The sequence below is a fragment of the Pelecanus crispus genome, chromosome 7 (genome assembly GCF_030463565.1).
Source record: "Pelecanus crispus isolate bPelCri1 chromosome 7, bPelCri1.pri, whole genome shotgun sequence".
NCBI classification, from domain to species: domain Eukaryota; kingdom Metazoa; phylum Chordata; class Aves; order Pelecaniformes; family Pelecanidae; genus Pelecanus; species Pelecanus crispus.
In genome coordinates, this window is record NC_134649.1 from 34,684,841 (window position 1) to 34,711,597 (window position 26,757).

A 26,757-nucleotide genomic window follows, 5' to 3' on the forward strand; every position below is an offset into this window, starting at 1 on the left:
AGGAGGCTATCAGGTTCATCGGTGAGTCACGAGTCCGGGGGTCCCTCCCTCTCCCAGGGTCCCTGTGGCCCGGTGCAGGACCTGTGGGGCACCCCTTCACCCCTCCCACCCTTGCCTGCGCAGGTGGGGCTGGCAGGATGTTCATCCATCCCCTCTCTGATGCCATGCCCCGGGGTCAGCCCTCCCCGGAGAGCTGTGTGGCCAGGCAGGCCAGGTGGTGGGGTCCCCGATGGGCAGCGGGGTCCCTGACAGGCGGTAGGGTCCCCAATGTGCTGTGTTCCCCCAGGGCTCATCGGACGACAGGTGGATGAGGACAAGATACCGTACATCAGAAAGGGTGAGTGAGGGCAGTGGGGAGGAGGAAAGAGCCCAGCACGGAGCTTCCCCCCCGGGCGAGGGGGGCTCTGCTCCCAGCATGTCTGTGGGGACGGGGGTGTTTCTGGAGGGGGGTATTCCTGACCAGCAGCCTCCAGCTGAGCCACCCACCCCCAGCTCCCTCCTGGCCCTGGGAATCACAGGGTGCAATGTGCCCTGCCTGGAGGGGACACAGGGCTGTCACCTCACCTATGCTGCTTTGTCCCCACAGTCCTTCAAGGTGCAAGGAAAGACGACAGCCCCTTCGTCTCCTCCCTGGCAGTTCAGACAGCCCACATCCTCAGATCAGAAAGGCCAAAGTCGAGGTTTAACCTCCAACGGCTGAGGTTACAGCTGCCGAGGGCATGGATGAGGTGACACTCGGCCCCCAGCAAGGACTCTGCTCGGGCAGAGACAAAGCAGTAGGCCCAGCCCTAGGGTGCTCTGCAGGATGGGGTATAGCCTCTTCCCAAAGTCTAACAGGAAAGAAGAGACCTCAGCCCCAGAGGAGCTGGTGTTCCCCAGAGAGCGGCAGGATGGCTGCTCTTTCCAGTGGTCCAGGGCAACGCCTGCCCACATACTTCGTCTTTGCCACAAAAGCACCAGCTGCTTTGCTGGGCTGCAAAACAGAACGGAGGAGAAGGCCAAGCCAGAGCTGAAGCCGAAGTTGAAGCTTTCCCTCCCTTCCCCACGGCCACGCCAGGGTAAACCACTTTTTCTGCCTCCCACCGTCCGAGGATCCTGCGCTGCCTTGGGCTGATGTGGCCGAACCCAGGAGCTACCAAGCTATCGATGCTTTGGCTCCAGCAGCATCGTCCCCTCCACGTCCCCAGCAGGAAGGGCAGCTCTGCCTCCTGCCCGCACCGTCTGTCCCCACCGGCCCTGCAACCACTCCCACCCGGGGGGGTTGGAAGTCACAAGAAGAATGGTAAGAGGTCACTCCGTGAAACCAAGCCCTCTGTGGAGGTTGCCTTTCAGCAATCTCCAAAAGGGAGACCACCCGCCGGCAGTCAGCAGCCCTTCCAGGATGCTCTGGGCAGGCATGGCTGCTTATCCCTGGGGAAGCGAGCCCCTCGCCTTACAGAGGCCAGCCGAGGGGTGTTCCTGCCGTCCTTCCACGCCTCCCCAGGGGCCAAAGAGAAAAGAGACTGAATGTGCAAAATGAAGCTTCAGCACAAAAGCAGGTTTTGGCTCTAGAGCATCACCGGGACAGGCCCTCCCGCACCCACCCCTCCCAGACAGAGAGCCACTACCCCCGGCACAGCCAAGGACGGTCCCAGGGACCCCCCAAAGGATGTGGGAAGGGACCAGAGGCCGTGCCCCGTGGCTGGGGCTGGCCAGGGGTCCCAGAGGGGCAGAACAAGCTGATCGTGATTCGAGAAGCAGCCACCCGTACACCATCGCCATCACACCGTCTCGGTGAGTAGGGGACACCGGCTGCGATGCCCGTGGGACCGGGTGCGGGGGGCGGTCCCCGCGGCCTCCCCCCAGCCCCGCGGCGGGCAGGCTGCCCCGCTCCTGCCCCCGGGGGCCTGGGTTGGCTCTGCCAGCCGGGCTGTGTCCCCGGGGGGGCTTGGGGGCGCGGGGCCCCCGCGGGGGGTGGCTGGTCCCCGGGGCAGGGCGGGGGGGGTGTTCAGCGGGGGACCCCCTGCTCCCCCCGGCACCCCGCGGGCCCTCGGGGCAGGGCCGGACCCCAGCCGGAGGGGCGCCCCGCGGGGGCGGGGACAGCGCCAGGGGGCGGGGACAGCGCCAGGGGGCGGGGCGAGGGCGGGACTCAGCGCCGAGGGGGCGGGGCGGCCCCGCCGCGGAGCGAGTGGCGTCACCACCCGAGTGACAGCGCGGCCAGCCGCTAGGAAGCGGGGGCGGGGCAGGAGCGCGCTTCCGGGGGAGGAGAGGCGGGGCCGCAGGGGCGGTGGGAGGCGGGGCCCGGCCGCCTGCAGCCAATAGGCGCGGGCGGGGGCGAGGCCTGGCCGCCGGCAGCCGGCGGGGCGGGGCGGGGCGGGCACCACGTGCGGCGGCAGCATGGCGGCGGCGGCGGCGGCGGGCGGCAGGAGGGGCAAGGCCCCGCGCGGGGCAGCGGGGCGGCGGCGGCCGCGGGCGGCGGTGAGGGCCGGGGAGAGGGGGGCGAGGAGGGGCCGCTTCGGCGGGAGTCGCCGCGCCGAGTGTCGTCCGTCCCCGTCCCCATCCCGTCCATCACGCTGATGTGTTCCGCAGGTGCCAGGCGCCGAGGGGAGGCCGCGGGCGGCGGCCGGCCGGCCCGTCGACGAGGAGGTGTCCAGCGACTCCGAGCCGGAGAGGTACGGGCTGCGCCCCGGGGGGTGCCGGTGCCGGTACCGATGGGGGTGCCGGTGCCGGTGGCGGTGCTCACGCGTGTCCCCGCAGCCCGTCGTTGGGGCGGAGGCGGCGGGAGGCGGCGGAGGAGGAGGTGGAGGAGACGCCTCAGGAGAAGAAGCTGCGCCTGGCCAAGCTGTACCTGGAGCAGCTCCGCCAGCACGGTGAGTCCCGGCCCGGTGCCGGTGCCCCGGCAAGGCAGAGAGGCAGGCAGCCCTCGGTGCTGAGCCCGGCCCTCACGCCCCATGTCTGCCGCAGAGGAGGAGCGGGCGGCGGCAGAGGAGGAGGAGGACACCCAGCCGGCAGATCTCATCGGCGACCGGCTGAAGGAGGACGTGGTGAGCAGAGGAGCGGGCGCGTCCCCTCGGTGCTGGTGGTGGTGGCGGGCTCTGCCCCCTCCCGTGGGGCCGGGGCTGCCTCTGCTGAGCCTCCCGCTTCTTCCCCAGCTCGAGCAGAAGGGCCGGCTGCAGCGCCTCGTCGCCAAAGACGTAAGTGCCCAGCGCTGGGGGTGCCGGGGGGCTGCTGGACTGGAAGTGCTGGCTTTGGGGGACACTTGGGCACAGCCACGGCTGGCACCCCAAGTTGCCGTGCAGGCTATGGGACCAGGTCCCTTCTCCCATCCAGGGTGCCGGCTGCTGGCACCCTGGGGAAGGGAGGGTGGCACGCTCGGGTACTCCCATGCTTGGGGAAGCCCAGCTCACATCCCGCTCTCCCTGCAGGTGCAGCCTCCGGATCCAGCCAGCATCCGTGTGCTGCGGGGGCACCAGCTGCCCGTCACCTGCCTGGTCATCTCCCCGGATGACAGGTTCATCTTTTCTGCTTCCAAGGACGGCTCCCTCATCAAATGCAAGTGTTCCCTTTGGGCTGTGACTGGCTGTTCCCTGAGCCTGAACACCGCAGGGCCCCTGCAGCAGCAGGACCACGGGTGCCTGTGGAGGTGGCTTGGCCCCCGGCCCCTCCGGGGATGTGCACGTGCATTGTTTCGGGCTCTGTGGGAGGCTCATTGGCACTTTACAGAGGGATGAGAGGCTCCCAGGAGGTGACGGCGATGCCTTTCCCGTAGGGGAGGTGGAGAGTGGGAAGAGGCTGTGCGTGGTGCCCGGGGGGAAGAAGGGCACTGAGGAGCGGCACATGGGGCACGCGTCCCACATCCTCTGCATGGCCATTTCATCGGATGGCAAGTACCTGGTACGGGAGAGGGGGCTGGCACTGCCACATGGGGCAGAGAGGTGATGGTGGGGAGTGCATCATCTCCCGGGGTCCTGGGGAGCAGTATCTCATGCCCAGGTGTACTTTGCTGGGTTAAAGCAGCCCCTACCTCCACTGGAGTCAAGAACAGGTCCCTGGGACCCCCCAGAGCACATGGGGTGGGAGCAGAGCCCCCCACAAGGGGCAGGTCTTGGGTATCCCCTGTGTTCTGCCAGGCTACAGGAGACAGGAACAAGCTGATCATGATCTGGGACGCAGCCACCTGCAAGCGCCTGCACATCTTCACTGGGCACCGCGACGCTGTGTCGGTGAGTCAGGGGCATCGGCAGTGATCCCTGTGGGGCCAGGCAGCACTGTCTGCCCCAGTGCCCCTCACTATTGCCCCTCTGTCCGTCTGTCTGTCCATCTGCAGGGCCTGTCCTTCCGGAAGGGCACATACCAGCTGTACAGTGCCTCCCATGACCGCTGTGTCAAGGTCTGGAATGTGGCAGAGAATGCATACGTGGAGACCCTGTAAGACCTGGGCAGGACCTTGCTGACCCTCTCTCGCGTTGGGGAGGTGATGTGGCAGAGGGTCGTGCCCACTGCAGCTCTTTGCCCTCTCCCCCTCCAGGTTTGGGCACCAGGATGTCATCACAGGCCTGGACAGCCTGAGCCGGGAGTGCTGTGTGACAGCAGGGGGACGGGACGGCACTGTGCGGCTCTGGAAGATCCCTGAGGAGTCACAGCTCGTGTTTTACGGTCACCAGTAGGTCTGGGGTGGGAGAGAGGGATGCGGGCAGCTGGGTCCGTCTGGCGCAGCAGCGTGAGGGTGCCAGGCATCACCAGGAGCCTGCTGGCACTCTGGGGACACTGATGCCCTGGTGAGCCCTTGTCTCCTAAACAGGATCCCAAAGCATGCTCGTAACTGATAGTAGTTGCCTGTTCTCTTTGTAGGGGCTCCATCGACTGTATCCAGCTCATCAACGAGGAGCACATGGTGTCGGGTGCTGATGATGGGTGAGCACAGGGCCAGGATGGTGCCTGGGGTGGGCAGGCAGTGCCACTCTCAGCCCCCTCACTGCTCCCCTCCCCTCCCTGGCAGGTCTTTAGCCCTGTGGGGGCTGACAAAGAAGAAGCCGCTGGCGCTGGCCCGGCAGGCGCACGGCATGCAGGATGCCCAGGGCCTGCAGCAGCCATACTGGATCTCTGCGGTGGCCGCCCTGCGCAACAGTGACCTCCTTGCTACAGGTGTGTGGCAGCCACCTTGGACCAGGGGTTTGGGGGTGCAGGGGGGTGCGTCCTACTCCCTTCTCCAGGCCAGGGTGCATAGCAGTCTCCTTTCTCTGCCCCAGGCTCCCACAGTGCCAGTGTGAAGCTCTGGAAGTGTGGTGAGGGATTTCGGAAGCTGGAGCCCCTCTGGGACATCCCCTTGGTATGGATGGAGAGGTTGGGGATGCTGGAGCTGGGCTAGGGGGGTCTCTTGGCAGGGGCTCCCCTCCCTGGGTGGAAGGAGGAGGCTGAGGGAGCCCCTCACCCTGCCCTGTCCCCTCCAGGTGGGTTTTGTAAACAGCCTCAAGTTCTCAGCAGCCGGCGACTTCCTGGTGGCCGGCCTTGGACAGGAGCACCGGTACTGTCCCCCTCCCTGGTGCTGCCTGGGGGCACAGCCCTCCCTCCCCTGGGGCTCGGCGGAGGGTGACCCCCCCATCTCTCTCATCTACAGGCTCGGCCGGTGGTGGAGAGTCAAAGAAGCCAAAAACAGCATCTGCATCATCCCCCTGAAGCGGAGGCCTGCAGCCCCCAGCCCCGAAGCCCCCAACAGCTCCTAGGCCCCTGGCCCCGGAGCTGCTGGAGCTGGGTCGTTAAACCCCTGTCCCTGGAGCTGCGCCCCGCGTCCTTCGTGCAGCCACCCTCCTGGGGCCGGCAGGGCCTGAGCAGGGGGTGCCACATGGCCCCCCAACCCTGCTGGCCCCCATATATATCATGCTGTGGCTCTGCCCTCTGCGAGGGTCTGTCCCCTTCCCTCAGGTTTGGCTAGACCTGAGCTCTGGAAGAGTCCATTTTTAAAAAAAAAAAAAAAACCAAAAAACAAAAAAACCACTTTATTTACATAAATTACAAAAAAAAAAAAATTACACTCTTGCTCACAGAAAATATCTACTCTTAAAAACTTGGGTTGGGCTCAAATACCTGGGTCCTGTTACTCACCCTCAGCCCCCACTGGACCCCTCCCCAGGCTCTGCAGGGCTGGGGGCAGCGGGCATTCACCCCCGCTCCTGCCCTGTCTCCCATGAAGGGGTGAGAAGCACTACGCACAGCGAGGGGAGGGATGGAGGGGGCTTGGGCCCAGTGCTCGGGGGCTTTCCCAGGGCTGAGAATGAGGAAAAGGTGAAACTGTGCAAAGGGCCCGAGGGGGGACTCTGCTGGCCTGGGGAGGGGGGATGTGGGGCACAGCTTGGCACAGGGGGACGTGAAAGGCCCTGCACCAGGAAAGCAGGGCAACAGGGCCAGGGCAGCGGGTGGGTGATGCGGCGTGGGCAGTGTGTGCCGGCACAGGGCTTGGTGTGGGGGGAACGGGAGGTACGGCGTGGCTGGGTGCAAGCGAAGCATGACTTGGTATGGCAAGAGGGAGTTGGGTTGTGCGCTGCGGCTCGGTGCGAGGGCCGGGGGGGTGGCACCGCAGCTGGTGCAGGGGATGGGGAACGTGCACCACAGCTCAGTTCAAGGGCCAGGGGCTGTGTGCTGCGGCTCAGTGCAAAGGACGGGGGGACATTGACCATCGCTCGGGGCAGGGGATGGGGGTCGTGCAGCACAGCTCGGGGCAGGGATCGGGGGCATGTGCACCATGGCTCGGTGCAGGTGACGGCGGGGTTGTGCACCATGGCTCAGTTCAAGGGACTGGGGGGGATGTTCACCATGGCTCAGTGCAGGTGATGACGTGCACCTCAGCTCAGTGTAAGGGACAGGGGGACTTGGACCATGGCTCGGTACAAGGGACAGGTGGACGTGTACCAGGGCTGTGCAGGGGATGGGGGAATGTGCACAACGGCTCAGCGCAGGTGATGTGGGACACGCACCATGGTTCGGTGCAAAGGATAGGGGAACGTGCACCGCAGCTCAGCGCGAGAGATGGGGGAACGTGCGCCATGGCTCAGTGCAGGTGACAGCGGGGTCGTGCACCATGGCTCAGTTCAAGGGACTGGGGGGGGTGTTCACCATGGCTCGGTGCAGGGACAGGGGGTGGTGCACCAGGGCTCAGTGCAGGGGACAAGGGATGTGTAACGTGGCTCAGTGCAAAGGAAGGGTGACACGTACCCTGACCCAGCGCGTGGGACGTGTAGCTCGTGCTGGGGCGGGGGCTGAGCCTCCCGGCTGCCTCTGGCCCCTGAGCGGGCTGTGCCGCGGGCGCTGCTCTCCCTGGGGAGGGAGCCGGGGTGCAGTGTGGCCACGGGCAGCGGCGGCGGCACCACGGCCTGGCCCCCCCGTCCTTCACAAGGACGATGTCGTGGAGTCCACCACCTCACGGCCGTTGCACACCGTGGGCACGTACTGCGAGGCCGAGCCTGGCCGGGAAGGCAGCAGTCAGGGGCAGGTTGGGGTCCGGCAGCAGCACCCCCGAGGGCATCTCACTGCGGTGCGCCATGGGTGCCCGGGGAGCTCCATCCCCCAGGGCTGGGGTGGAGGGTGCCCAGGGCAGCTGTGTCCCCCCCGGCTTGGTGACAGGGGCCTGGGGCAGCTGCATCCTGCAGGACCGGGGTGGAGGGTGCCCAGGGTGGCCGTGTCCCCCCAGAGTGATGACGGGCTCCTGGGAGTGGTACCCCCCAGCAGACTGTGCTGCAGCCTTGGGGCTCACAGCCAAGTGAGATGGGGGAGACGAGGGATTGGGACAGAGCCAGGGATGAGCCATAGGGAACACAGCATCTTCTATCCCCCTCTTTCCATCTGTGCTCTACCCCGCACCCCAGTTTCCCTCAGGGGCCCATGCTGGGGTGCCCCCATCTCCCTGCCAGGAAGGCGGTGCTGCCCCCCAGCCCTTCCCCAGCCCCCCTGCACTCACCGTGGGACTGGCTGGAGCTGGCGGCTGCCACACTGAACCGAGCGGTGCCCACGCGGTGGCTGGCCACGTTCTTCTGGGGCTGGAAGAGTATGATGTGGAGCTTGGGGGTGAAGAGGCAGCCAAGGACTACAGTGCCGCTGAGGCTCACTGAGATGCACATGGTGGTGGTCTGGACCTGGAGACAGGGGTGGGCGTCAGGTGCTCCTGCCGCCAGCCCTCTGCCCCGAGCAGGGCAGGACGAAGCCCTTGCTGCGGTACCAGCCAGCCCTCACCGGGAGGAGGCTGCTGCCAGCACCCCACAGGCACGTCCCACCCCACACCAGGTCCCTCCATCAGGGTGGACCTGCTGGAGACCCATGGGCAGAGGATGGGCACTGTCCTGATGGGCACATGCTGCTCCTGCAAAGGGGGTGCACCTGAGCAGCACCCCCACCCAGCCTTGCCAACACTCCTCACTCTAGTGCCTGCTCCCACCAGGGGATGCAGGTCCTCTCCAGAAGTCCCTGATCACAGCCACCCACACACAGTCCTCCAGGCCTGGCAAGAACGTGGCTGGGCACCTTGCTGGGGGGGGGCGGGGGTGAGGTGCTGCAGGGTGCATCCCATACTCCCCCATCCCTGGCACTGCTTGGCTCCCCAGGGACCAGGCTGGCCCTGAGATTGGCATTCATGCCCTGGGGGTGGTGGTGGGAGGAGGCATCTTGTGCTTTTGCATCAAGAGGCTGAAGGATGGCAATCACTCCTCTACGGTCAGGTGGGGGGGGGGGCAGTGTCTGGAGGCCTCAGGGACATTTCCCATCCTCACCCTAGCAAACAGTCTGCCAAAGGGGGGTGGGGGGTGGGGGTGTCTTCTCCCCAGCACTCATTGCCCCCTCAGCCACAGCCCTTCAGCCACACTTCACCCAGTAACCAGCACCCCAATGCAAAGGTGACCATCACCAGGTCCATGGCCGAAGACCCTTCCCCAGGCCCATGCAGCTCCTAGCCACAAACTCCATGGGGCCCAAATCACCAGGACCGCTCAGATCAAGCCCTATTAGAGCCCCCCCAAAACTCAGGCTCTTACTCGGTAGTCACTGGAGGTCACATAGAAGATGGGCAGGAAGGCCAGCCAGATGATGCAGGTTGTGTACATGGTGAAGCCGATGAACTTGGCCTCGTTGAAGTTTTCGGGGCATTTCCGTGTCTTGAAGGCGTAGACCGTGCAGAGGACGATCAAGAGCACATTGTAGGTGAGCGAAATGAGCATGTTGGAGTCGCGGTTGTTGCATTTGAGGGTGACGATATACCTCTTGTCAGGCTCGGTCTCCTTGCCTGTGCCGGGGGTCTCCACCAGCAGCCAGATGATGACGATGATCAGCTGGCAAGAAATGAGGGCCATGCAGATGACCACCTGCGATGTGGGGCTTATGAACCGGGGGCGCTGGACCCCCTCCTTCACCCCGCTGAAGATCCTGGCGATGCGATTTGTCTTGGTCAAGAGAGCTGAATAGCAGACAGCAAAGGACGTGCCCAGCCCCAGACGCCGGAGCGTGCACACCTCGGTGGAAGGCTTTGCGATGAAGATGAAGGTCATGCTGTAGCACATGAGGACCCCGGTCAGGAGAATGTAGCAGAGCTCCCGGCCGGAGGCCTTCACGATGGGGGTGTCATTGTTCTTCATGAAAACTCCAAAAACGAAGAGGGTGGAGATAAAACCCAGGCAGGAGATAGTGACGGGACCAATGGCCCAGGCATCTTTCCAGCGGATGTACTCTTGGGGCAACTCGTAGCAGCCATTTAGGGTCTCGTTGGGCCAGTAACCGAGACCACAGTCCATGCAGGTGAACTCATCCAGCAAGTACTCATAGGGCTGGCAGGGGATGCAGATCCAGCAGCATATGTCTCCGGGCTGCATGCTCTTTATCTCATTCTTCTTGCAGGGGTCGCTGCACTGGGACACAGGGATGGAGGTCTCAGCCCATGGGATGAGGCTGGTGTTGAGGATGAGCCCCTCAGCCCAGTAGCCCACCTTCTGATACCGATACCGCCCGTCCATGTGGTGATAGTTGAAGATGTTGTAGCGCCCGATCCCATCACCATAGCGGTCAAATCGAACAACGCTCTTGGTGTCTGCTGGCCTGAACGGAGCTAGAGGGAGAAGAAGGGGAGGTGGTGACTGCTGTGGGGCAGGAGAGCATTCGCTCCTGGTGTGGAGGCAGGGCTCCTTCAAAGGGTTACGTCCCACCATGGTCACAGGCAAATGTCCAACCTGTTCTCTGCTTTCACTCTCATAATTGCTGCCTATGCATGTTAGGAGCAGGAAAGCATGGTTGATATCTATCTCCCCATATGCCTAAGAGCTCGGCAGCCCCAGCCAGCTCTGCAGGGACAAAGGGGGATTTTGCAGCCTCCATGGCTCTCAATGACACCTGGGTAGCTGGGCTCAGCCCAAGTCACAGAGGACGCACTTCTAATTCATCCTCAACTATGTAGGTCCCTGATCAAGGGTGTGCCTCCAGTTTAATTCCTAAAATGTGAATAAATCATGGCACTTGCAAGTGAGGTCTCCAAGGACCCATGTTTCCGGAGGGGCGCCTGTGGGGCCAGTCCCACCCAATTCTAGCAGGATGGAGTTGATCACCAGCTTCTCCATGCTGGGGACAGAAGGCCTGAATTGCCTCCCAGGGGTGATGGTGGGCTGTTGGCATCCTGGGACAACCACAGCCCATGCCACAGGGGTCCCCGGGTGTGGGCAGGCTGGAGGGACTGGATGGCTTTGGGTCAAATATGGGTCTCCTTCCTCCTCCCTGCCCCTCCACCCATCCCTTTTCAGTTAGGCAGCCAAACCCCATCTCCCTCTCTGGACTCACCGTCAAAATTAACATTGAGCATAAAGTCCTTGTAGAACCTCTTGCCATTGACGGGCTTCATGGCGTCGCAGAGCTTGGTGGTGTTGGGGCACAGCGCCTGGTGCATGTTGTGGAGAGAGTGAGCCATGGCATAGACCGCATTGACCACGAATGTGATCTTGGACTCTGGCTCAAACTTGCCTGTCTTGAGGGAGTACCGGCTACAGTCCTGCGTGTGGAAGCTGCACTTGAACTTTTGCTCCCAAAATTCCCGAAACCAGGGATTTCGGCTGTTATTGTAGGGACTGAGGTTACGAAAGTAGGCAGCAAACTCCTTAATGGGGTAGGCTGCCAGCTCGATGGTAATTGCTCCCTCTGCCACCGCTTCGCTCCCGGCCACCACGCTCTCCAGGGCTCCCCACCCATCACTGGCCACCCACATGAAGGACATGTTGGCTCTCTGGGCAGCTGCCAGCAGCTCCCGGGCATCTTCGCTTCGGGTAAACAGCACGACCACCCTGGCATTGGGCTTCTGTAGCAGAGCCCGGACCACCCCATCATAGGTCTTCTTGTTCATGGAGCGCCCCACTTTCTCCGAGGTGGCAATGCAGATGTTGCGCATGCGGGCTTCTTGCTCAAAGGCCTCGATCCCCGTCTCCCCATAGTCGCCCTCTGAGGCCACGGTGGAGACGTAGGTCCAGTTGAAAAAGCGGAGGATCTCTGCCATGGCTTTGGCTTGGTAGAAGTCTGGTGGGACAGTGCGGGCAAAGTAGTCGTAGCGGGACTTGTCACTGAGCTTGGCGCTGGTGGAGGCATAGCTGATCTGCGGGATCTGGAAGAGCCGCAGCAGGTTGGCCACCTGCGTGGAGGAGGAGAGGTGAGCGCCTAAAGACGTGGCCCGGTGAGGGATGTTCCCACTGGAGGACCTCTGCCCAACACCCAGCGTTGCATGGTGCTCCCAAGCCCGACCGTGGGGCTGATGAGCACCCCCCCACCTGGAGGGTCCTGGTTGGCAGACAGATGGATGGACAGCACATTCACAGGGTTGCCTGAGCCCTCAGATGTGCTCATTTATTTTATTTTTTTTTAGTATTTTATGCACTCCCCTCTGAAATTCGGGGCTGGGGAAGGGACAAATGGATTTGTGGCAAAAGCAGAAAGTCCCCCGCAGGCGACCTGTGGGCAATGCTCATGGGCAAGGAGAAAGGCAGGGTCCCTGGCAGCCGATGGTGTGGGGGGAAAGGGCTCTGGGGGCCAGGACACGGGGCAGAGCCCCCCACCCAGCCCGGGGAGGGCTGCAGAGCTGGGCCTGGGGACCAGCGCCTGTGCACCCCTCACTGGGGGCCCCAGCAGGACTGGCACGTTCCGCCGCGCAGCAGAAGCTCTCGTTAGCTTCAAAAGGGAAAAAAGCCCCGCTAATGAGGCCGTTAAAAACCCAGGCCCTTGGAGCAGCAAGGGGGGGGCTTGGGTGCGCCGGCAGGGCCAGTGAGCCTGCCCACATCTCACTGCTCCCCAGGCGAGAGACACGGCTTAATTAATGCAGACAAATATTCTCGACGACAAAGTCCCCTAACGGCAAGAAGGCCCCCCGAGCGCAGCAACGCTGCTGCCCGGCCTCGCCGCACGATGGGCTGCTCGTGCTGCCCAGCCGGCGCAGGGGGGCCCGTGCCGCTGCCCGCCCGCCCGGGGTCGGGATGGTGCCCCCGGCGTGGGGACACGCGTGGGCCTCCAGCAAGGGAAGGGACAAGCGCCCGCATGGGCCCCACTGGCATGCTGCCTCCATCACGCGGCCCCGGCTTCGTCCGCCCCATGGCTGCGGGGATGTGGGGACCCAGGGACCAGCAGACAGGGTTCAACGCACCCCGGGGAGCCATTAAATCTTAGTGAGCGTGTGGGGCACCGGCAGCCCCCAGGACTCAGCTGGTCCCTCCGGCTGCCTGCATCCTTTCCTCCCTGCCTAAGCTGGCCCCCGGCTCTGCAGAGCTGCAGGTTTTGGGCCTGAGCTGCACCCCAGCCAGGGTGACAGCCTGGTCTGAGGCTCGAGGTGCCTGTTCCCGTGGGATCACTGGGGACGTGGGGGCGGTGGCCCTCTGTGCCCACCCTGCTCCAGCCAGGCAGCCCTATGTCTGAGCCCCACAGAGGTGGGTGCCCCCCCCACAGCTGGCTGCCCCCATGGGCTGGGTTTGGGGGGCAGAGGGGACAGTGCCCCCTTGCACTGGGCAGCCCTGTCTGTCAGGAATGGTGACGCTGCCTTCCCACGGCGGTGTCCCCGGCGCCATTCTGACATCAGGTGTATCACTGCCATGCTGGGGGGTGTCCCTGTGCCTGGTCACCCACCTGCCCCATGGGGGACAGGACCCACAGGGCTGCAGGTGAGCCGAACCCCGCTCCCACGCCGCGGCAACCCCCTGGGGGCAGCCACCCAGCGGGTGCCAAGGCACCGCAGCAGCCGCCCCCCGCCAGCACGATGCTGACCAGGAGGGACCGGGGCAGCCATGGGGCGGCCGTGGCCATCCAGGCCTGGTGGCGGGGGCAGCTGGTCCGCCGGGCGCTGGAGGTGGCCGTCCGCAGCACCTGCTGCATCCAAGCCTGGTGGCATCGCGCTGTCACCCGTCAGCGGGAGGAGCGGCGCCTGCGGGCGCTGGCGGCATACGTCCGGTGGGAGAGGGCCAGTGTCCTCCTCCAGGCCCACGCCAGGACGTGGCAGGCCAGGGACCGGTACCGGCGCTGCCGGGAGGCAGCTTGCACCATCCAGGCCCACTGGCGGCGGCGAGGGATGCGGCAGCATGGTGGCACCGAGGACGGCATGGACCTGAGCATCGAGATCATCCTGGGCTGAGGAACTATGCTTGCTGCATGACCCCAGGAGGGGAATAAACCCCCGTCCATGCATGGGACGGATTCACTGGCTTGGCTCCCACGGCTTATGGCAGGTGGGGGTGTCCCTGCAGCCCCTGAGGGGACCACAGCCACCATCAGTGCTACAGCCCCCCCCAGCAGCAAAGAGATGGCTCTCTCGGTTGACAGGTTGGCATTCCCTCCCCATTGCAGAAAGGGGCACAGCATCACCATGGGGGACGTGAGAGCATCCCTGCGCCGCACTGGCAGTGGCATCATCGCATTGCTACCTGGGTTTTACCCCCCGCCCCCCCCGCCACTGTTTCTGCCAACCTCCCAGCCCTATCCGAGCCCCTCTTGCCTGGGGGGTACCTGGATGGAAACATCGCTGTAGGAGCCTCCGATGACGCCGGTGATGGCAGTGGGCACGTCATCGTGGACGGCGTAGGAGCCATCGGGGCAGATGTGCTCGGAGCCATCCACCCTGGTGAGGGAGGCGCGGACAAAGTCAAGGGACTGCTCAAGGGCATAGGTGTCCTTGGAGCAGGTGTCGAGGATGTGGGCACCCAGCTTCACCCCTGGCAGGATGCTCCCGTCCTTGTTGATCTCGTCCAGGGCAAAGAGCATGGCCTCCAGGCGCTGGATGCCCCGGTGCTCGTTGATCTTGCCACAGTCTTCACTCCCTGCTCCTTTCTCATGGACGGGGAAGAGGCCCCCGATCACCAGGTCCCCATCCATGCTGATCTCCTTCTTACCAGCCATGCCGTGCCCAGCGGCCAGGCAGGTGGCCAGGTGCATCAGCCACAGCCAGGCAGCCAAGGGGACTGCCATGGGGTGCGCTGGCGCCGGTCGGGGGACCCACGCCACCCCCTGTCACCCACTGTGACCCGTCAAAGCGAGGGCAGGCAGTCCCCAGGCATCGGGTGGTGGGGGGTGGCGCGGCGTCGTGTCAGCAGGAGGGGGTGTCGTGCCACCCTGGCAGAGCCCACGGCACCTGGAAAAGCAAAGAGAAAAGCCACTGGGTCTGCAGGCTGCAAGGCGAGACAGGGACTGTCCTCAGGGGCAGTGCCAGCACTGCACAGGCAAGCAAGGTCATGAGCCTGCCTGTGCCCCCACCCCAGTGCCCCCCACCCAGGGTGCCCTTGGGAAGAAGCCCCCCACAGAAGGGGGAGCTGAGCAGATGTGACAACTCCTGCTGTGACCCGGGACCCCCAGGACACCCGCAAGTGACACAGATCGCAGGGGACAAGCAGGGGTGCAGGGACCAGTACGCCCGCAGCACTCCCCGGGATGCACTGGATTGGGAGGGGGGGCACTGAGCTGGCTCCCACGGCAGCACCGGGCAGAGCAGCCTGCCGTGGGGCAGCTTGCCAGCCCCTAAAACATCGAGGGACTGGGGAAGGAGCCAGGGGGGTCACCCAGGGCAGGGACATCACCTGCGGCAGGGACCCCTGGCAGGGTGGGCAGAGCCAGCGCCGGCTCTGAGCCGAGCCCCTGACCCATGAGGCAGCATCAGGGGTGCCGACAGCTCCTGACCTCCAGCCAAGAGCGCTGCCAAAAGCAGCTGGCCGTGAGCCTGTCGTGCCCACAGCACCCAGCACCTAGCCACCACTGTACTTTAATCCCCATCCCATATCCCTGGAGCCCACCCACCCTGCCACTGCCCCTGGTGCTGCCCATGGCACCGGGGCCGGAGCAGGGACACACCACTGGCTTCATCCTCCCGCAGCGATGCACGGGGCGGGCTCCGGCAGCCGCGGTGCTTTAGTCTGTTCTCTCACCACCGCCCCTTCCTTTCCCGTATACTAAATTCAGAGATTTCAGTAAAAGTAAGAGCCAGGTTTGCTGACTCCCTCTGCAGAAAGCACGGAGGCGCAGGGGAATCAAAGGCTTTTGCAGCAGGCAGGCCTTTTTTTGGCAGGAGATGCAGTCCCCTCGGAGATCAGTTGTCTTTTCCCAAACCACGGGAGAGATTTGTTTCCCGTTTGAAGCCGACTGCTGAAATCCCGCAGGGCCGGTGTTTCAGGGGTCGTGGGAGAAGGAGACCCCCTGACAGCCCAGAAACCTCTGGCTGCTCTGGCACGGGAAGCTGCCGGTGCCGTGGCGGGTCCCGGGGCTCACCCGCAGCCCAGCAGAGCCGGGTGCTCGTGGGGGCACATGGGGTGGGAGGGCGATGCCTGAGAGTGCTGGCCCCCCTGCAGTCCCCTGCAGCCGGTACCAAGGCTGCCCTCCCCGAGCAGGAGCAGGGCACCCCTCGATGCTCCCGGGCAGGCGATGCCCGTGGCTGGAGGAGCCCTCCAGCAAGCAGCCGGAGCTGGCGGTGATGCCCAGGGGGATGCAGGCAGCAGTGTGGCACAGGGCCTAACGGGGTGGGGTGGTGAGATGCATGCGGACCTCCTCCTCCTCCGTGCCCCAAAGTGCCTGTCCCCGGATGCTGCCTGCCTGCGATGAGCCCCCAGCCATCCCAGGGCATCACCTACCTGACACCTCCCCCCCCCCCCCCCCCCCAAAATTTGAAGGAGTTTGGGGTAGAGGCTGAGGAAGGGTCTCTGCCTTATTTCAGGCAATGAATGCTTTTGAGGGACCCAGGGTTTCCTCAAGCAGGAAAGAGGCCGCAGGCACATGGATTATTGATGGAGCCCATCGGCGGGCAGGCTCAGCCTGGCACAGGGGTCCGGCAGCACCGGGAGCCTGGCTACTTGGGGTCCAGCTCTTCTGGGCAGCTGGCAGGACCTGCCAGACGAAAGGCACCTTCAGGCAAAGCTCTCCCAAAAGGGCAAACCATCACCCACCCTATGATGAGTCCCGAGGGATGCTGTGAGCAGGGCTGCGGCTGTCCCCGCAGCTGCTCAGCTGGGTTGGCACGGTGCTGGGGGGAGGACAGCCCCACGGGAACATCTGGAGAACATCTGGGGAAGTGAAGCACCCAGCAGGGCAGAGCCAAGTCCAGCCCAATGGCCACAGTGCAGCAGGAAGGCTCCCACTGGCTGCTGGCAGCCTCTCCTCCCAAAAGCATCGGCAAGTGGGGCGGGTGAGAAGGTGCCGTGGGGCGGGTGAGAAGGTGCTATTGCTCCTATGTGCCCTGAGCGCTTCCCACCCACATCCCGCCAGGAGACCTGACCCTCCCCAACAGCAGCACCCTTAGGGGTGGCATGGGGTGTGTGCGAGAGCAGCACTGCTGGGAAGGCGCAGGGTGAGCCCGGCTTGTGTGAGCCACCATCATCACCTCCCTTGGGGGTCCCCTGAAGTCCCACCGCCACCGAGCTGTGCCAGGACCCCCAGACCTCCGTTTTGCACCACGGCCTGCGAGCACCGGTGCCCCGTGGGGCCAAAGCGCCTTCCCCGGGGCGCTCGCCCCAGCGGCCCCCGCCACCCCGGCCATTCGGCTGCTCTTGCCCAGCCTGGTGGGAGTGTGGGGGGTCGGGGAGGCGAAGGCAAGAGGAGCTGACACAGCCATGGCCCGTGCGCCCCAGCAGTGAGGTGACAGAGGAGGCTGCCTGCCCCACTGCAGCCCTGCGAGGGGCTGGGCTCACGGGCTCGGCTGATCCACCCCAAATCCTGTCCCAAACCCACCCTGGGGTCTGGCTGCCCCGGCGCGCCCCCCCCCCCCCCAAAGCCACGGCTCTCCCCAGCTGGTGACAGCCAGAGGAGGGACCCAGGGGGCGGCAGCAGGGGCGGGGGGGGCTGTCCCCGCCGTGCCGGGCGGTCACCCCCACTTCCCTGCCCCGGCGACGGTGGGCAGCCCCTGCCCGGGGCCGGGGGGCTGCGGTGGTGGGGTCCCGCTGGGTGCCCGCTGCGGGGGTCGACGCCACCGGGGCACCGGGGGAATGGGGACCCCCGAGCCCTTCTGCCGGAGCCCCGCGGCCCGGCGTCTTACGCCGGGCAGCGGGAAGCCGGCGGGACCGGCGCCCGTGTCCCCCCACCCCCGGCCCAGCCGGTGCCGGTGCCGGTGCCCGGGCTCGGCTCCCCTCCCGCAGCCCCGGGAGCCCCGGCACCGGCTCCGGGCAGCGGCTGCCGAGCCCCGCCGTGCCGCGGCCCCGACGGCTGCGGGGGTTCGCCGGTCGCCGTGCCCCTCCGCCGCGGGCACCGGGGGGCTCTGGGGACGCCGGGGCGCAGCCGGGGCACGGCGCGGCCCGAGGCCACGGGGACGGGCGCGGCCGGGCGCGCCGGGGTGGGACGGCAGCCCTTACCTGGGCCCGGCGGGCTGTGCCGGGAGCCGGTGCCGGTGCCGGTGCAGCGGCTGCCTCGGAGCTGCGGCTGCCGCCGCCTCCCGCCGCCGCCTCTGACACTCCGCCAGCCCCAGCCGAGCCGAGCCGCTCCGCCCCCCGCCCGGCCCGGCCCGGCCCCGGCCCCCGCCCCGGCCCGGCCCCGGCCCGGCCCGGCGGGCAGCGGCACCCCCGGGGCCGCCCCGCCTGCCCCCCGCCCGCTCCCGGCAAGGCTCCGGCAGGGCCGGAGGCTGGCAGAGCTTGGCCAAAGCCGGGGGGGGGACATGGCCGGATCCAGGCAGGGCACAGGCAGGACACAGTCAGGGAAGGCAGGACACAGGCAGGACATGGCCAGGGAAGGCAGGACACAGGCAGGACATGGCCAGATCCAGGCAGGACATGGCCAGAGAAGCCAGGGCGCAGGGAGGACACAGCCAGAGAAGGCAGGACACGGGCAAGGCGCAGGCAAGGGATGGCCAGATCCGGGCTGGGCAGAGGCAGGACACAGCCAGAGCAGGCAGGACCAGACCCCCTGGCAGACCCGGCAGGGCACAGCTCACGCCTGCTCCCCCGGCCCCAGAGCCCCCGTCTCAGTCCCAGCCCAGCGAGAGGGGTCCCGGTCCTGGCCCCAGCTCTGCAGCCGCAACCTGGTGCCCCTGGGGCCATTCCCCCCTGCCCGGCACAGCCCCCCACCCAGCCTGCCCCCTGCTCCCCAAGCCCCTTGGGGGCACCCAGGGGCCCAGCATCATCACCCCGCTGACCCCTGCCACTCCACGCAGCCCCCGGCACTCACCATCGGCCCAGGCACCAAGCTGAGGGAAGGCTTCAGACGATGCTCCCTGAGCTGCCTCCTCCAAAGGCAGAGGCAGCGGCTGGATTTAGCGTTCCAGGTTTCCACCGCTTGCCTTAAACCATTTCTGGAGCCATTTGGCTGCCCAGGATCCCGCTGTGCTGCGTCCCCATCGGTCCTGCGCTGGCAGCCCAGCTGTCCTGGAGAGTTCCGTGACTTAGGGACAAGAACGGGACAGGGGATGACACAGGACCCACAGGGATGGGCAGGGGCCAGGAGTGCCTCTGGGGCACCACCCCAAGTAACCACTTCACTACCCCGTGCCTCAGTTTCCCCACTGCCAGCTGCTGCGCATGCAGGCTGGGGGTTAGAGCACCGCAGCAAGCCAGACCCGCTCTGTCCACGCCCCCCCAGCAGTCCTGATCAGAGGGGGGGATAACCCAGGACTTCCGCGGCAAGGTCCCCCTGGGGTGCCATGGCACCAGGACCCCAGACCCCGGTGGCCTGTCTTCTTTCAAGACTGTTAGCACAGACGGAGCAGGGCACTGGGGAGAGGAGGGTGCCTGGGGGACCTCGCCATCGCTGGCTAGGGGGGACAGAGAGCCAGGGAGGGCTGGAGATGTGCCGTGCCGAAGGATGCTGGCACTGCTGAGGTCCCGCTTCCCCGCCGGCAGACAGGACCTGGCACAAGCCTTGCACGTGCCCCAGCACCGGCTGCATCCTCCCGGCCGCTGCTTCAGCGCTGCTGACAGCAGAAGGACGATGGCAAAGCCTCCCTGGCCCCCGTCTTCAGTAGGGTTAGGGGATGAGCAGCGTTAGGATCCGCTGCCTGGCTCCAACCCCCCTGGAGCCTCAGCCAGGCATAAATATTTCAGGGGGCTTGGCAGTTTTGTAATAACTGGCAACAAAGATAAACACCAGGAAGAACAATATTTTTCCATGTGGGCTGGAGGAGTTTAATATTTTATCACTCAGAGCACAAAATATTTATGAACAATCTCATGTCAATCACTGGCTGAGCACTGATCATGACCTTTCCAAGCCAGGGAGGACACATCCCCAGCATGGAGGGACAGCCAGTTTTGGGCTGCCACATCCAACTGCTAGGGAACAAGCCCTGGGCTGCCAGAGGCACCAGGGGCACTGGGGCAGGGCTGAGCTGTGCCAGCCGGGTGAGGTGCTCCAGCACCCGGCACTGCCCCAGGGCACCATGGCAGTGATGTCCATCCAGGCTGCTCCACAGCTGGGGGACAGGGAATTGGGACCAGCATGGGCAGCCCTCCCTGCCTGCCGGACCAGGCAGATGGGATGCTGGGGAGGCACTGCACAGGCAGGCTGGTCCCCCCCTGCCACAGGAGGAGCACAGCAGTGCCAGGCCCACCAGCAGCCCAGGGACCTGGCTTTACTTACTGGTTTTACTTTCAGCAGGTTCCCAAGAGGAGTGGGGATGCCACCTCCCTCCAGCCCAGCCCAGCCGGTGGCTGGGACCCTTCCCCATTACCCCTGCAGCTTGCAGAATCCAGCGTGGCATGGTCCTGTGGCCCCGCTGGGTTGCCCGGGCAGGGAGCAAGTACAAGCAGCAGGGATGTAGGGTCCTCGGACACTCCTTGGCTCGGTCAGGGGGCATGGGGGGCAGCCCACCGACAGCCTCCACCCGCAGCCCACTCCCCGCCACGGGCAGGACGGCGCGATCGGCCAAGAGGCAGTGAGCAATGCCACCGGCCACCAGTGAGGAAAAGCATCCACTTTATTACAGACCCCAAAAGTGCCCACGGCAGTGCCAGGATGAGGTTTACATGGGATGTTTCCATTTTTCAGCAAGGGGAAGAGAAGAGGGGAACAAACCCAACTGACCCTACTCATGGCTCTTTGGTGCTAGAAAACACGCAGCGGTGCAGCAGAGAGAAGCTGTGGGTGAGAGGGGTGCCGGCAGAGACGAGGGGGGGACACCTCTGCCATCCACCACCACCCCCCCAAGACACCTGCGAGGAATTTGCGACGCATCTAGAGACAAAAACGGCAAATGCATTTCACTGCCCCCCCCAGCCTGCACCTACCCCGTGCCGCTGTGCGCTGCAGGAGACCCCCCTGCCTCCCGGTGTCCCCGAAACCGTCAAACACCCTTTCTGCAAAGAGGGAGAGCGGGTTCTGGGGGGAATCAGCGACCGAAATCTCTTGGCTGGAGAGGAAGGAGGTGGGAAAGGCAACCAGTTCCCAGTAACTCAGACCCCGGTGGGAGGCGAGGCAGCCAGGTCTTCATGTCACTCTTCTCCTCTCTCGGCAGCAATGGGCTCCTTGGTCCACTTGTCTGTGACCTCCTGGTTGCCCGTGTAGCCCATGTCGGGCAGCAGGCCTGAGGCTCCCTCCCCATCCCCAGTGACCTCCAGGTCCAGCTCCTCGAAGGAGGAGCCGCTGGCTCCTGACTCGCTGTAGCTGTGCTCACTGCGGTTGTCCACCTCCTCCCGGCCACGGCTGGCTGGGAAGGGCAGCAGGATGGAGGTGGCCACTGAGGTGTCTCTGCTGTCGGTTGTGGCCTCTATGCTGATGGAGCTCGTCTCACTCATGGTGTCGGCCCCTGGGATGGAGAGAGAAGGGGAGGGAGTGAATGCTGTGGGAAAGAGGTGGGGATGGGGATGGGGTGCCACAGCCTTTGAAACCACCAGAAACCTCAGAGACGTCAGACCACAGTGGAGACCAGCTCCTACCTCTTGTCACCTCCTGTGCCTTTGAGAAGTGACCGGGCCAAGACAAGCGTGAGCTGGACTCAAGCAGCTCCCTGAAGTAAGGGCACCCCCAAGTTGGCACAAACAACCCCCGGCTTCCCAGCCGTGCCTTGACCTCCTGGCTGTGCCCCGGCCCCACTGCTGCTCTCTGGGCACACACCGAGGACCCGGCAAGCCCCTCCTTAGGGAGAATGCCCGGCCTGGGAGCTGGGTGACAATCCTGCCCCCAGCACAGCACCAGGAACGAGGCGAGGAGCGGGACACTGTGCTGCGAGGGTGATGGGGAGCTGCAGCATTGCTGGAGCACCCAAGGGGAAGGTGGCACATGGGCAGGTCCTCGGATGTGCCGCCGTCAGAGGCAGGTGTACATCCAGCCTCATGCCAGGGCACCCTAACGCTGCCTTCAGCACCTGCTACGACCCGCTCCCGCCCCCTGCATGGCTCCCCCACAGCCGGCAGCTCTGGCAGCAGTGCGAAGGCAGGCAGGGCAGCGGCAGACAGGACTCGGGGTGCCAGAGGATGGGGGGAGCCTGCCCAGCTCGCTCGGCACTTCTCCACATCACAAGGCTGCCAGCCCACGCCCCCTCTCGCGGCCGAGCTCCCCAGCGGCTGCCCCTGCCTGCCCGGGCGGACCCCTTGGCCCACCACCCCCTCCCCGGATCCCCGCCTCGTTAGCTCGGTCGACAACACAATTAAGGAGTAGACAACGAGATGAGCATGTCAGATTGAGACCAGCAGCTCGGTGCTGTTGCCAGAGCAACCAGCCAGGAGACAAAACCCTCCTGTAAGACATTAATCGTTGTTAATTATGACATCACAGATGCACATGGTTAATTATGATATCACAGATCCACGTCACTGATTACGACATCACAGATCCACGTTGTTAATTACAACAGTGGCAGCAAACACTGGGTGGGCTCCTCCATCATGGGCCTCCCCGCTCCGCCCTCTGCCTGCCTGCCTGCCTGCCTTGCACCGGTGAGAAGCGCATGCCGGGCTTGGCCACTTCCCAGCACCTCCGCTCCCCTGGGAGCTCCATCCACGCCGGGCCGGACGCCCCTGCCGAGGATCATGCCTCGCACCAGGAGGGAAACCAGGAGGAGCCCCGCTTGGCAGCGGCACCAGCAGAGGACCGTGGCTTGCCACCACCGGGGCCAGAAGTGGCACAGAGGATGGTGACGATGGCAGCGGGGCTCCCAGGCAGGAGAGGAGAGCTCTCTCCTCTGTCCTGGCTCCTGCTGGCACAGCTCCATCCCCAGCCGCCGGCACGGGGCTGCCCTGGGCTCCTGCAGGCATCTCCAGCCTCCCTGGGCCCCTGCAGCCAGGCTGCCCAGGTCTGGGCTGCTCGCCCTCCTCCACCTGCACGGCAGCCACCGATCTCCTGGAGGAGACCTCCCGGGGAGGGAACTTTCCCTCCAAACACCCTTAAATCCCTTTTTTTGCTGTTTTTCTTCCCGGCCTGGGCGGCTGCCAGCAGAGCTGCTTGCAAATGGCAGTCCTCTGCCTTCTGAGCGGCACCATCCCACAGTCCTGCCGGCTGAGTGAGGGCCGTTCAGAGAGAACCGAGCAATGGCAGCAGGACAAGGAGCAGCCGGGAAAGACCCACAGATGCAGTGTACCTGCAGCTTCATCCCACCTGGATGGTGTATTGGCTTCATCCCACCCGGCTGGTGTATCGGCTGCATCCCACCCAGCAGGCACCTGGAGAGGAGCCTGAGCCTCTACCCTCTCACCTCAGCTGTGGCACGCAACCGCTTTGGCAGCTGGCATAAGCCAAGCCCTGGGCCACCCACCCAAGCACCGCCTGGTGACCCCCCACATAAAAAGGAGAAAAGAACCATTGCCCACCAACACGTGCCACCCTTGCTGCAGCATCAGGGAGTGCCTCGACATGGAAACTACATTTACTCTAAGTTAAAAAGGATGTTCTGCACGCTGCCGGCAAAGCGCTCACTGAGGGGGATGGCGGCCACCGAGCGGACGGCAGAAAGGCAGGAGATGCTGTCCCACCTGGCAGGACCTCAGGCACTGGGTCAGCAGGAAGCCTCTGGGAATATGGAGAGCTTTGGGGGATGGAGGGGAGTGCGTGGCCCCCAAGCCCTGAAGCCAACTAAGGGTTTGCAAGATCTCTAGCGGAGATCTCAAAAAAACCCAGAATCCAGTTTGGCCAAATTGGTGGCCTGAGATGACGTGGACATGTTCCCGCCATGGCTTCATTCATGTCATTCATGGTCATCTCGTGTCCCTCTGAAACCCAGGACAAGAGTGACCCCAACTCCCCAAGTCATGCCGGGCCTGTGCAGCATCCCTCCCGCGTCACCCCGGGGCCTGTTTTGGCTAGGAAGCCATCACATAACCAAATGCCACAAAGCAAAGGAGCCCTTGAGGAGAGGAGCAGCAGCTCGGGAAGGGGAAGACAGGGATGAAGCTGACCGACGCGCTGCTCCAAGCCGCCACCACGGGAAACCACCGCTGTCCTCACCCCTGCAGCTGCCTCCCTCTCCCCTACTCTTGAGGGCAACAATAAATCAAGTCCTGTTTCCTTTCAGCCAGGCACTTTTTCACCGCTCTGTCACTTCTGATCATGTTTGAGCAGCCTCAGCTGGCAAATTTACCCATTTCAGCAGCCTCGCTCTCCTCTGCGCAGGACAAGGCTGGCTCCGGCGTGGCCACCCAGCCTGGCCAGGGCTGGATGGCTGGGGTGGGCAGGGCAAGAGATGGAGCTGCTGCTGCTGCTGGGGACGGTGCAGGGTCAGCTCTGGCAAGGGGACATGGCAGGAACCCCCAACTGTCCCAACACAGCCTGGAGAGGCCAGGCAGGGAGTGCGTCGGGGCTCCAAGAGGGCAACCAAAGCCTCGTTGGAAGGTGCCTTGTGGGCAAGCAGGGGTTCAGCTCTCATCTCGTGGGCACAGAGGTTTCCGTCAGCCCTTGCACCCACTTCTCCATCCTGCCCCAGGCACCTTGCATGGTCCCCCAGTGAGCCACTGCCCATCCCCTGCATCCCACTTCCCAAGGCTGGTTCCTGCACTAGCAGCCAGCTCAGCACCCGGATCCAGTGTGGCTTTTCCCTCTGGCATGCAGGGAGGTGCTGTCCATCCCGTGGAAACCCATCTCTCTGCTCTGCTCCCCCAATGATGGCTTAGCCATCTTGCTGTGCATTCACTCAGCTGGGAAGTTTTAATTTGGGAAAAAGAGACACAGCCCGGGCTGAAGCCCTGCCAGGATGTTGAGGAGCCCCCCAAAGGCCAGGGCCACCTAGGAAGATGGAAAGCTGAGCAGCCAACTCCAAGATACCAGCCAGGGATGGGTGCAACAGGAACCTCTCACCCCACACTGCTAACAAGCCCGGCAGGGAGCTGGGCCCCCAGGCAGCTCAGCCCTGTGCCACCCTGGGTATCGGCACCCCTAAATCCCCCTGGGAAGGACTGGCTCCCCTCCCGCATCACCCCAGCAGGACACTGATGCCCGAGCGTCACTCCCCTCTTGGTGTACCCAGGCCCTCTCTATCCCCCCATTCAATCAAATATTAATCACCTCAGCCACTAAATAATAGATTAATGTGCTGCCAGGAGGGGCACAGCTCCTCTGCACTTGCTGAAGCTCGCACACGACTGTCAGGAGAGGGGCTGGGGCAGGTGGAGCAGCAGGAAGGCACAGCAGGAGCTGCCCACTGAGACCCTTCCAGGGTGTACAGGCAGGCAGAACAGGCAGGGCTCTTTGGAGGACAGAAGCAAGCGGGGATGAGGCAGAGCACATCAGGGAAGGTGCCCCCCATGGCACTGGGGCTCAGTGGGTGATGCCATCGGTTGCACCCGGACGCTGCTGGACAGACTCAGCTCCAGGAAAATGAGCACCTGAGACTCTGGGGAGAGCCACGTGCTTAGAAACCATCTGTGTTCATGCCAGCAAGCCCGTGTCGAGAGGCTGCTTTTGTTTGCTTTCACCTTCCACGCACCACAGCGGGGTCACACTGGAGAGCACGCTGCTGAGAGAGAGCCGGGAGCGAGGGCCCGCTGAGCGCTGTGCTGATGCCAAAGTCCCGGAAAATAATTAAGTACAAAACAACTAATCGTGATTGACACTGGCCCCCTGGAGACCCATCAGCCGCCTTCCAAAAATGCTTCCCGTCTTTCTGATGACCCTGACGATGGTGAAGAAGAGACAGAATTGGTGCGGAGGCAGCCACAGCCCCCGGCCCCTTCCTTGCGTGTAGAGTGTGTTCATCCTCAGCAGAGCTGCCAGCACCCTGCTCTGTGCAGAGCAGTGGCAGAAAGCAGAGACCCTGGGCTGTGTCCCACAGCTTCTACAGCCATTGGCTTTGCTTGGAGCCGCAGGCACCCAGCACCTCACAGGGTGAGCTTAGGAGCAAGGAGGACAGCAGACGACAGCCTAAACGGAGAGATGCACTCCAAGGTCAGGAGGCTCAAGAAAACAGATCCAAGCTTTTCTTGCACATCCAAGTTGCTCGGTTCTGCCTGGCACCAGCCACACTGACAGGTGAGGAGAAACCAGAGTTCTGCTGGGAACTCCTGGAGTCTTTAATTCAAGGAAAGCATAATACAGTTGCTGGCGGGGAGTTTTGTGAGCCGTGACTGAAAGGTGCTGTGTCCACACAGAGCATAAATATGATGCTCACTCTGAAATTGCATGCTCATTGCTGTTATTTCAGTATTTTGTGAGAGGGAGGGAAGAGTAGGCTTTGTCTGCCGCCACATCAGGAGTGACAGCCCAAGGCTGCCGTGCATAGAGCATCCTCAGCTGCCTCAGGGAGAGGAAAAGGGGCTCAGAACTTCCCCAGGCCCCCTGCTCGCCCTGTGTCTGCGAGGGCCCCGTGTCTGGATTTTCACTGCTCAGGCATGGCCAGAGGAGCCGAGTGCCACCGGCAGGTACCACCACCCTCTCCCATCCTCCCAGGAGCATCCCAGCACTGCCTGAGCCCCCACCCCCATCAGGGTAGCACCCCTTGAAACACTGGCAGAGCTGAGGCAGATCAAGAAATAACCCAAATCCACACAGTCTGTCTGAGGGAGGACTGCACTGAAAAGTGGACAGGGATGTTGCTGCGCCCACCCTCCAGCCGGCAGAGGAAAGCTCGAAAGCTGTCACATGAAGATCTTATGGCCATCACGCCTGTTGAAGGTGTCTTCCTTGAGCAGCTCCCTGAGGAAGAAGGGGGTGAAAAAGGATGGGAAAAGAGATTGTGGCTTTCTCTTCCTCCACCTCAGAGCTGGTTGCACAGATCCTAGCACAGAAAATACTTGGGAAGGGAGGACCAGTCTCAATCCATAAGGCATCATCTTCAAGGCGTTGTCTTCAAGGTGTCTCCTTCAAGGTGTCGTCTTCAAGGCATCTCCAGTGAGCGGCTGGGCAGAGAGGAGATCTGCTGGCTGCCCCTTCTGGTGGGATCTCCTCTCACACCAAGGCTCAGAAAACCCA

General features: G+C 64.1%; 2 protein-coding genes across 4 annotated transcripts in view; both read right to left on the minus strand.

Moving 5' to 3' along the window:
* Positions 1-7,362: 7,362 nt before the first annotated feature.
* On the minus strand, positions 7,363-14,762 carry GRM2 (glutamate metabotropic receptor 2). 3 transcript variants are annotated; one of them, XM_075713647.1, is made up of 6 exons: positions 14,738-14,762; positions 13,972-14,357; positions 10,783-11,620; positions 8,997-10,060; positions 7,925-8,105; positions 7,363-7,436 (listed from the first exon to the last, which is right to left on the minus strand). In XM_075713647.1, the coding sequence occupies exons 2-6, from the start codon at positions 14,335-14,337 to the stop codon at positions 7,363-7,365; spliced, it is 2,523 nt and encodes an 840-aa protein (XP_075569762.1). In that variant the 5' UTR covers positions 14,338-14,357; positions 14,738-14,762. The 3 variants fall into 3 exon arrangements, with proteins under 3 accessions (XP_075569762.1, XP_075569764.1, XP_075569761.1); XM_075713649.1 differs by having other exon boundaries at positions 7,931-8,105; positions 14,738-14,759; XM_075713646.1 differs by lacking the exon at positions 14,738-14,762 and having other exon boundaries at positions 7,931-8,105; positions 13,972-14,430.
* A 6,093-nt stretch (positions 14,763-20,855) lies between these two features.
* TEX264 (testis expressed 264, ER-phagy receptor) overlaps positions 20,856-26,757 on the minus strand; it is a 41,516-nt gene continuing 35,614 nt past the window's right edge. Inside the window, exon 5 of the mRNA XM_075714423.1 lies at positions 20,856-21,169. Coding sequence (XP_075570538.1) covers positions 20,856-21,169 — 314 coding nt within the window. The remainder of the gene's footprint in view (positions 21,170-26,757) is intronic.

Excerpts from the sequence above, each read along its gene's own strand:
- GRM2 (XM_075713646.1), bottom strand. The coding sequence starts at position 14,430 with ATGGCAGTCCCCTTGGCTGCCTGGCTGTGGCTGATGCACCTGGCCACC. Across the intron at positions 10,061-10,782 it reads GCTCAATGTTAATTTTGACG|CTCCGTTCAGGCCAGCAGAC; the intron begins GTGAGTCCAGAG and ends TTCTCCCTCTAG. Across the intron at positions 7,437-7,930 it reads CAGCTCCAGCCAGTCCCACG|GCTCGGCCTCGCAGTACGTG; the intron begins GTGAGTGCAGGG and ends CTTCCCGGCCAG.